This window comes from Andrena cerasifolii, chromosome 9, assembly GCF_050908995.1.
Source record: "Andrena cerasifolii isolate SP2316 chromosome 9, iyAndCera1_principal, whole genome shotgun sequence".
Lineage (NCBI taxonomy): Eukaryota > Metazoa > Arthropoda > Insecta > Hymenoptera > Andrenidae > Andrena > Andrena cerasifolii.
This window is the reverse complement of record NC_135126.1, coordinates 4841496-4852177: the sequence shown is the minus strand read 5'-3', so window position 1 is coordinate 4852177 and position 10682 is coordinate 4841496. Positions and strand designations below refer to the sequence as shown.

At 36.6% G+C, this 10682-nt stretch overlaps 1 protein-coding gene and 1 long non-coding RNA gene across 2 annotated transcripts; one reads left to right on the top strand and one right to left on the bottom strand.

Moving 5' to 3' along the window:
- Positions 1-658: 658 nt before the first annotated feature.
- LOC143373413 (uncharacterized) lies at positions 659-1355 on the top strand. The gene is made up of 2 exons (XR_013086460.1): positions 659-841; positions 883-1355. It is a non-coding gene; the product is annotated as an uncharacterized LOC143373413 (long non-coding RNA).
- Positions 1356-2392: 1037 nt separating this feature from the next.
- Positions 2393-9215, bottom strand: Mlc2 (myosin regulatory light chain 2). Its single transcript, XM_076820642.1, has 5 exons — positions 9069-9215; positions 4750-4983; positions 4303-4486; positions 3768-3840; positions 2393-2872 (listed from the first exon to the last, which is right to left on the bottom strand). Exons 1-5 carry the CDS (start codon positions 9069-9071, stop codon positions 2719-2721), a joined length of 648 nt encoding a protein of 215 aa, XP_076676757.1. The 5' UTR covers positions 9072-9215; the 3' UTR covers positions 2393-2718.
- Between the last annotated feature and the right edge of the window lie 1467 nt (positions 9216-10682).

Below are 10682 nucleotides of genomic sequence, written 5' to 3'. Positions count from 1 at the left end.
AAGGGGAGAGATATATATTTGAGGGAGGGGGGGACCTACATTTGCCTGGATTTGATTAGTTGCATTCTACGCATGCTCTGTACCGCTAATTATGAAAAAGTGTTTGCTACAGATTAGTACATACAGACATCTAATTGTAAGTATATACTAACGAAATGATTATTCACGAAAATAAATTGTAAAAATAATGAAAATTGAAGAGAAATATGCATCTATAATTATTAAAATATATGAGGCGAATACGCACTGTGTACCATACTACAAGAAACGCTTCAAATATGGCTGCCACTATCCCTGCTTGCGACGCGACAAACGTTCATCATTACACATCACTGCGCTTCTACGAAGCAGCAGCCAAAAGAAAGAAGGCGTATGTTACCTCGTCGCCCTTCCCGCAAGAATATCACCCCCCGCAACTATTCCTCCGGCCCTATATTCCTATGTCCATGGTATGGACGCACACAAAACCTTGCAGTTCTCCCGCAGCCTATGCTGTGGTTAGCAACGTAACAGTTCCGCGATCTACTGTTGCCCGGGTCACAGAACTTGAGGAGGTATTTGCACCCTAAAGAGCAGGCCTGGTCTATGTATTACTATACCGTATACCCATTTAAAATAAATCGGTACAACATTAACTTTAAAATGTTAATATCGTGTCATAGCATAACATCATTAGAAGAAAGGAGGAATCCATATACGTAAGCCATTAACACTAGTATACTGAATTCCACTTAAGAGTATACTCGTTCCGCGCAACGATGACTCTGAGGAGGCTGTTGATTGGTAGCAAACCGTCAGAGAAAGCGCTACGACCAATCGCGTGCCAGGCACACGGAAAAAGGTTCCCAACGGTGCATACCTTTTTCCATGCAGTAGTGGGAGCTGCGCAGATCGGTTGCAAATCGGTGGGGGCGTAGGTCTACTCTTATATGGAATGGAATATAGTTGTGTAGTCAAAGGGAAACCCGTTGTATATTTTGTTATGTACTTCATTATAAATAGACTAAATTTAAGTTATCTTACAAAGTTATCGTACACAAATCCCGACAGACTTACAATCAAAATTCAGTTGCATTTTAATATATTAACTGTGACCGATCGAGGGGGCCGGTATATTATCGAGGACCACGTATTTTTGTTCACTGCAAGGTCCCGTGTAAGCCAAGACAGTAAATAACCGTTAATGAATCCGTCGAATTGTTAACTTACTTACGGACGGTTTTGCAAAGTCGCCAATGACGGACTTGTAAAAATGTCGTAATGAAAGCGATTCCGCTGAATCGTAAATACATACATACATACTATGAACCAAATGAACATGGGAAAAGGGTAGTGCACTATGACCAGGCATAACACTCTAAACGGTATCGCTTCGTTTGAGGGGAGAACTTTAAGTAGTCCACTGTGTTTGATCAATCAACAATGCATCTAGTTTTTTTTAGTACATGGAATGAATTCCTATTAAACGTAAAGTGTGAGGTTTACCTTACAATGGTCTTGAAGAAACAACTAATTTAGTGTTAAGTATAGTATCTAAAACATATTTTGAATGTGCCTCTGAGCACTTGACACGCAACGCCTGAGTATGCTACTATCTTCACAACCTACTGCCTTTACGACCACCTTAGATGTTTTTCGCTTACTGGACTACCCATTTAATCAAGTAAAACATTAACAAGCTCATCACTACCTTACAAATACTTCATGATATATTAATTTGTTATTATCTAAAACAAATTTTATTCTTCTGCAATTTGTACAGTTTAGTAGATAAACCATAACACATATGTAAGTAGCACAGTTTACCCAATTATACCTGCATAAAATTTGATGATATGTCAATGTTAAAAGTTTATTCAAAATTAATTCTCGTTCATATACTTACAGAATATAGTTTTTATACATATTTGTATTCCTTCCTATATTTATATCGATTATACCTTGAAAATTGGTATAACAAAGAAATTTTGAAATTTGTAATACCTTGTCTGTAACACTTCAAACTTAACAAGAAATGTAAAGTTTCATGCCTAATAAGATAGTTGATTATATTTCTTGTAACATATAATGCTAATGAATGCTTTTTATTCCATAATACGTTAGGACTTCTTGACCTGCTTCTAAATATATGAAACACAATGATGCATTACCTAGTCTGTATTTATAGAACAAATGTATAGGTTTTGTCTTCCACATATTATTAATTCCCTAAGAACTCTCTAAAACTTCTCGTTTATTATTTTCTGCAATTTATAAAATTTTCTTTTTCTAAAAGTTTATCTAAATTTTTCTATTAATAATTGCCCACAAATAGAGTAACATTTTATAAAAATGCATTTTATTTTGCATCACCGATAATGTTCATGATGGGTTAAAATTGGAGTTATTATCGTGAAGTTTTAAAGTACTTTTATTATATGAACAATAATATGGACATTCGAAGCCTCGTTTATCGACAGGTACGCTGTTTTACCCCCAAGAATATATTCTTAGACTTCTTGATGTTCACTAACGGACTTCTATTACTGAAGACATTTCCCTTAGAATAAAAACAACTTCTACCACTGAAGAACAAAGAAAAGGGAATGATTATGGTTGCTTTTCCGCTGTTTTTCGTCTTCTGGAAGCAGACCAGGCGAGCCTGATGCTAATACGAGACTTCGTTTTCAATGAACAGAGGTTTAACAGAAATTTTTTCATGTTAAAGATTACTTAAAATTATTCCTCGTCTTCTGCTTCACCACCAGTCAGCATTGCAATAAGACTTTGTGTATCAATGAAACCTTTGTCGTCAATATACATATTGTCGTATGCCTCGTCGACTTCCTTTGAAGTAAATTTGTCACCATAAGTCATTAAGGCATGCCTTAATCTGTAGCAAAAAATAGAAATTCTTATATCAGTAAATGAGTGTTTTCAACTGCCCACTGCATAAAGTTAAAACAATCAAAATCTAACATTGTCAAGTCAACGCTAGTATAGGCCAGCGTTGTCCAAGCCAGGGCTCGCGAGCCCTCCGAGGTTTTCCCATTCCCGCCCGCATCGTCAGGGATATCGCTTGACGCTAAAGAGACGAGTATGACGCTACACATGTTGTGTGCATTAGTGACACACGTCGCCAGTGATGCCAGAATTGTGGGTCGCGGGACCAAATTGTGATGCCAGATCGGGGACGGGTTCCCTCGAGAATTTCTAGTGTGCGCGAGGTGGGGGAAATTCTCCAGGGAACCCCGTCCCTGATCTGGCATCACAGGGATCAAATACTTACCCCCACTTTCTTCCCATCGCACTGCACCCAACATATCCCTACCCCGTCCGTGTACTCGACAGCCCAACAGGCAACGCACACGTACAGGGGTAGGGATATGTTGGGTGCAGTGCGATGGGAAGAAAGTGGGGGACGACGGTAGAGCACAGTGGAGGTAAGCATTTGGTCCCGCATCCCACGATTCTGGCATCACTGCACGTCGCCACTGTAAGCCAATGCTATTATTACATATTCCTCGCGAATATTGTGGGGACCGAGCGATTGGAAGGGGAAGCAGACGTGTGAGGGGCACTACCGCTGGACAGCGCTGGTATAGACGGAATCAACTGATAACTACATATACGAAGATCGCGAGTTTGAATCCCCACGTTTGCCCCGTTTTCCTGCAACTCTTAGATTATGAAATTGTCTTCTGAATATTATATGAGGCCATTCAAGGGTTAAATTAATGTTAATATTATCACAGAATAGACTGCAAATAGCTGCTTCTGCTGCTCACCTTTCACCATCGATTTTACCGTTGTCATCAAAGGTATTAAAGGCAGCAACTACGGTTTCGTCGTCATCCGTGCCTAAAATAACAACAATAAATGAAACTTGCTACGCTACATGAAAGTGTTATTTAAAAATATTTAAATCCATAGCTTTAATCTCATTTTTTTTAAAATTTTTATTAAAGAATATTGTCTTAAATTTAAATAACTAAATTTACGTTTTTCATTTTATTATACTATATAAACTTACTTAAGCCTTGCTGTATCACTACATAAAGTCAAATTGCAACAAAACGGACACGGGGACATTTGAAATTAAATTTTCTATTAAAATTTAATATTCTTTATAGACAACTTCTGCAAACAATACGTTGGCTATGCTAGAGGTCACGGATATTGGTCATCATACACGAGTCGCGATACACGTGTATTGTAGTGCGAAAGAGGTCTGAGGCTGAGATGAAGAGAAACCGCCCACACCGGCCAGTATTCGTGAACTCAACCATAGTAAAAAAAAGTTTTTACTGGTGCAATAAGTACCTGATCCCGACATACGAGTTGCAAACAGATTTAGCAACTGTGTAAAGTTGATTGGTCCAGGTGCTTCATTTAGCATATCATCAAGTTCTTTATCAGTGATAAGTTTACCAACAGAATCAAAGGTCGCTCGAAGATCGTTCTTTCCGATGATACCGTCCTTGTCCGCATCCATAAGCTGGAATGCCTAGAAAGAAGATTCAGCCAAAATAAAATCCATACGTTTATTTTTTTACAATATAGATTGATAAGTAAATCTTTATCTTGTGTGATGTGCATTTCAAGTTTCAGTTCTTTATATTCATTGTTCATTGGTGTAATTATAATTAAAATTATTAAATTCGTGTATAAAAGTTCAATAATACTTCAATAATATTTGACTAATTTAGTTAAATGTATAATATTTTTTAAACAATTATTTGTACAGTTAAAGTTTCATTTTGTACACACCTCTTTAAATTCAGCAACCTGTTTTTGAGTAAACATAGAAAACACACTAGACCCAGTGCGTTTCGCCTTACGGCTACCACGACTACTTGCTCTGGTCGAACCAGAGTCCTTAGGTGTACCACTAGGAGTCGCTGGCTTTTCTTCTACCGGAGGAGCTGGCTCCGGTTCAGGGGGAGGAGGAGCTGGTGCTGCCTCCTCCTTCTTTTTGGTCTTCTTCTTCTTTTCTTTGTCCGCCTAAAATTGAATATTACACGAATAAACTTTACGTGTAATGTACAATACTAAAGTTATTACAATTTAGTAATATATATATATATATACTGTAATTTATATTTCATTGTGTAAATTAATACCCGCTTCACTTGTTAATCTATTTTCCCCAATACCAAAATTAAAAGATTATCGCGAAATATCACTTTCTAAGCATATTTTGTTAAAGAACAGACATACATGTTCACGTAATACTTTTGAGCATGGCTAACAATGTATATAGAATGTTTGAAAAGAATAGATACTTTAAGTAGGTAATACCTAGAGCTTATAAGAAGAAACAAAGCCAGAATTATTGAAATTCTATAAAGTACAAACTATTTAAATTTGAAACTACACAACTTTACATCCTTATTTACAATTTACAGTCCGGGTGCACATATTTGTGCATGTCATTTAATTTATGACAAAGTCCGTGTACACAAAATTGTGTGTTCCACTTAACTTATGGCAAAGATTGTGTATACAGATTTGTTTAAAATTCGTTTAGAATTCTCAAAAATGGTAAGCAAAATAAGACCTCATGCCGAGTCATCACTTTCGAATTGTCTTTACAACTAGCTGTTATAAACCGCGGTGCGCTTTGTTTCAGGTACACGGCTCATGCGCTCGGTTGCTACGGGCGGCTAATTATACAGCTCGGATAATGTATTATTTAATAGTATCTATAAATGTAATCAGCAAGTTTCATAGCCGTTTCAATAGTGTCATTTATACGTCCAGAACAGTATCGCAAAGTTTCGATCACGATGCAGCGAGCGTCACTATTTTAAAAACGATTCGTGAATTATCACATATTCCAGGACGATCTAGAGTAGTACTGCAGTATTCTGACGAAGCAGTTGCATAATATTGAAATAAAAAAAGGTTTATAAATTTTACACACCACCCTAGTGACAAGTGTTGTTGCTGAATAGCACTTTTTACACGCGATTTGCAACGCGCTTAAGCTTAGGGAGTCTGTTAAAAAACCGAATTATATAGGTAGCACCCGATGTCTATTAAACGGGTCATCATCATCTGTTATCAATATTACGTTAGTAAAAAAAATTAGACAGAGCACGCTGCTAGGTTACAAACTCCCTTTATAGTAACTTTACCAATCACTGGCACTAGGAGTATACATAGCTTTACGTCAAGATCCGATGGGTTCCTTATGTTTTTCCGATGAAAGTCATATCAAATTTCATGTAAATCGGACTATTTTTAACGAAGTCAGCTTTAAATGATATAAATCAATTTTTCATGGAATTTCCTTTATTATGGTCCGAATTGCGTCGTTCTTGGTGTTAGCTTCATTGGCGAAACATAAGGAATCGATTGGCATCGTTTTCGCAAAGATCTGATGAGAAATGCGGAAATCCTGGACATTTCTCACTTTTTAATGGTATGCAAACCCCTTCGAGGGTGGAAAGGCATAAAATTCGGCGAGGCACTGCGGGGGGGTTGTCCTCGCCACAGGGTACCAGGCATCGCTGGAGGAGACTTCGAAGCAAGAGTTTCAAGACTTCCAAGACTTTCAAGAGTTTTAAGCTTCGAATGATATTCGACGTGCTTCGAAGTAGTCGCCTGATATTTAAGACAGATTCGAAGCGGTTCCAAGCGCTTCGAATCCCATCACTACCCATTAGCTCCTTATAATTTCCATCGAGCAATAATACGCTGACATTTATTAATTTAATTGTTACGGAGGAAGTGTCAGTGTCCACTATAGACCAAGGAAGTTATTCTGGAGGTATAAATGAACTCGCCGACTTGCAACGGACGTGTTTGCACGCCCAGACCATTTCTGTGCCAGAATCTGTTGCCTGGTATTGGCGTGTTTTCACGCCAAGGCTATATCGGGAAACATAGAAAGTATTGCCTGGCATCTTTAAATATTTCCTTTGTAACTTAATCCTTTTAAGGCTAAGTGATTACTTTGTGCCCCGATTTGCAAGTAAAATGTATCACCCACCAACAAAAATTATAACTGCTTTTCATTTGAATTTCAGGAGAGTATTATCAATAGATTGACGAGATTTTCGCGTTGGAAATGAGGTCAAACGCATCCCCATTCGGACTATTTTTAATTATGCGTCAAACGGCTTGTCGACTGTGCTAACGCGTACTCGTGCGGATAGACATCCTCTCAAAATGTATATATATATAGCATTATTAAATGCTTAAAATTTCAAATTCTATAATATCGAATGTTAAATCGTATGTGCACAAACATTCGAATAAATGCAAACTTATATTCGATGCTGATTTGCTATGTAAAAGTCTGTGAAAATTAGCTGTATCTTCTTTTTCTCAGAGTCAATATTACTACGACTAAAACAGCAAATGGAATTAATCCATAATAAGACATAATCATTCCAAGATATACATAGTTTCCAACGACCTCCATTACCCACATAATCTGGAAGAGAATAGAATAGAATGAGATACTATTGGCTTATGGCTTAAAAAACTAAATGAGTCAGAAATTACTAATTTGCAGATCCACATTTATTAAAACGTTTTTGCTTCCTTTCATGTCTGCTATTAACCAGTTAAGATTATGTTTATAATTCTACAGCATTCTGATTAAAGAAAAGAATATTGGACAAAGGTTTGGCGCTTGACACGAAGCCTTCCTATACAGTCGTAATCCAGGGAAGATTATTCAGTATAATTCCACCAGAGTACGCATTTATCCAATTATCGCCGATGAAATGCAGGAGTTTAGAAAGTAGCATTTCAGAAACTTCTATAAACGTTTGCAATAAATTAGTTAATTGTTTATGTAAGAATCTTTTCACATTTCGGTATATGCGACTGTGAGAAATTGAGCCAGACGAATAAAAGTAAGTCGACCAAAAAATAAAAATTTTAATTTGTTTACCCTATATCAGTACGAACATACGTACGCTACTACGCTAATAATCAAATAAGTTGCAGAATGTAACCATTAGCGATAAAATCATCATATACCAGTAATAATAGGTATTATATTTAATTATAAAGTTAAATTAAAGTCTGTATGTGATTAAAGGTTAACGGCACGCGAAGAAAGTTATAGCTGGAATAGTTAAACAATAAAAGTATGACGTAATAGTTATTATCTAATATTTAGCTAATAGTAGGTTAGTTTTAAGTGCCGTCGAGGAAAATTCGGAAGGCGTAACTCATAGGAGCTAAAAATAAGGTCATTTTATCGTCCATGGTATGACTGAAAAGAAGCCAAGACATATATAGACCATTTCTTCCGTGCGGCCTCTCGAGTTACTATAGTTACGTAATTTTCTTATTTTAGTAATACAACAGCCAGACTTATAAATGTTATCTGTGACTCTAAGGGGATATACATTGAAATAATTTTGGGAAGTACTGCGAAACTTGAGGAAGTTGCAATTAACCAAATGATTTACAAGAAATACATTTTTCCTCAACTGCGAAATAAATAGTTGCTATAACGTATTTTTGTATTATAATTTATCATTTTTTTTTAAATTGCCTATGAAGCTAGATTACAACATTTCTATGCTGAAAGGGTATGTACGCGTGACAAAAAAATATGAGTCCCATATATCAGCTTCGAATATACGTTCAAGTTTTAATGTTACCTAATTATGGTAGTTCAAGCTGACTTCGTACTGACGAAAAGACTATAAAAATCCATTAGTTCGTGCAAGAATTTGAATACACCGTCCAGAACAGAATAAATAATAGTATCCATCTACGGAGTGGCTAACAGCCAAAAATCTAAGGAAAGCCACTGTTTACACTATATTAACACCATCCGTGATGTCTTTAGCGCTAATTAACACTCTGATGGATTCGTCACTTAGCGTACAATTCCAACACAATTTACGCAATCCGCAAACTTCTCTGAAATTTACCCTCGTACAACTGGTCGAGTATCCTTTCACCACTAATCACATATATTGTGTATAACATTCTACGTTTCCCTTGCGATATTTCACTTTTTACGCGGAATTCGACGGAGAAGATTTCACGCGTGTGTCCTGATCGCCTGAAGCCCAAATCACAATGGTAGCGTGGTGTACTCGGCATCTACTTACCATGTCTACAGTTGGTCTGTGAGAGGATGGTGCGAGATGGTCACAACGAACCAACTGTCCAAGTCATAGAGGTGAACTTGTCTAAGTAACTTTGGTGGATCTCCCCCACTATGTGCGTGGTGCTTGAGCAGGGGTGCCTTGCCCGGGTATAACGCCAACGCCTATCTGACCATATTTAGTGCGAGCCACCTCAAAATAGCAACCCTTTCGATGTTTCGACTAAAACAGTGTGCCGAGGATTGTGCGAACGGCGGTGTCTTACAGCCCTTTTTCGCGGTAGTGGTTTGCTTTTCAGAACGAAAATATGAGATCAAGGGTACACCTAAAGGAAGATAGTCGCTTATCGTGATTTTGGTCTGATGTGCATTTTGCAGTTTGATACGTGTAGTGGCAGGGAAGGAAGTGGTTACGTTTAGTTGGCGTCTTGTCTGACACGTTATAATTTCTCTATGAATGTAATGCAAATAACTTTTCTAGTGTTTTACACAACAATTGGACAAATCTGTTTGATAACATTTAAAATATCCGTGGCAAAGGTTGCATACAAATTTTAATAACTAAAATTATATATATGATCATATGAAGTGGTTGAATCGAAATTCTTTCAAACATGTACGTCGATTTGACGACAAATATGTCAGATTATACAATGAAAAAATGTAATATTGATATTAATGATTGTAGGAACAAATGATGGTGTAACATGGAATTTTCAATACTAATTCATTATATCCTGTATAGATTTCCGGATGGCGCGCCAATGCCCAAAGCACGTGGTTGCCACAAATAACCGTCCGACATTTGAGAGCAGAAAACATCAGTTTAATTTAGACACATCATCCAATTTTTGGTATATTTTACCGTTCCTTTTCTTACACGTTGCATACTTAAGTAGGCAATAGTATATGCACTACGTTTCATTAATAAACAATTTGTGGCTGTTCAATATAACTGTACAAACATATCGAAATATATAGAATATATGTGATAAGTGTTATAATTTATATTATAACATATTACGATACTTTTTCAAGGTTTAGTATAAATTGATGTCATTCATCTATACAAATTAATTTATAAATAGGAAAGTAGTATTCTACGTCACAAAATGCGGCGGTCCCATATCCAAGATTGTGTAAAAAGTATATTAGAATCTTTTGCAAACCTACGATACATGTTTCAAATTTACGCGCAATCGTCTCTTTAACAATCGCGCAGATTTTAGGATTTTAGGATCAGCCAGTATGTCGTTTGGCTCAGAATTAATCACATTGGCAGTGTACTTAATTTTTTGCATTGTGACTAATAATATCTGGATGAATTGTTAACATTTTTTCGCTAAATGTTTAATCTATACAATTCTTTTGATAACTTAATTTGTCGATGTCGACAATCCTCTTCCGTCTATAAATTCAATTAGTGACGTCTAATGCAATACAACATGCACAGAATTGATGAATAGATCGTTAATATGTATGAAGTTCAAATGTATCTAATAAAATAGTACTGTTTCTAACTGCTTTCGTGTTGTTATTATTATTATACAGCGATTAGCCGTTTCGCTGCAAAGAGTCTATACATAAGCCTTCTCTAAGTTGATGCTCATTTGCCAAG

Bases quoted from the DNA above. Each gene is read 5' to 3' on its own strand.
- Mlc2 (XM_076820642.1), bottom strand. The intron at 4,487-4,749 runs GTGTGTACAAAA...TCTTCTTTCTAG, and splicing joins AGGTTGCTGAATTTAAAGAG to GCATTCCAGCTTATGGATGC. The intron at 2,873-3,767 runs GTGAGCAGCAGA...TTTTTGCTACAG, and splicing joins GGTAAAATCGATGGTGAAAG to ATTAAGGCATGCCTTAATGA.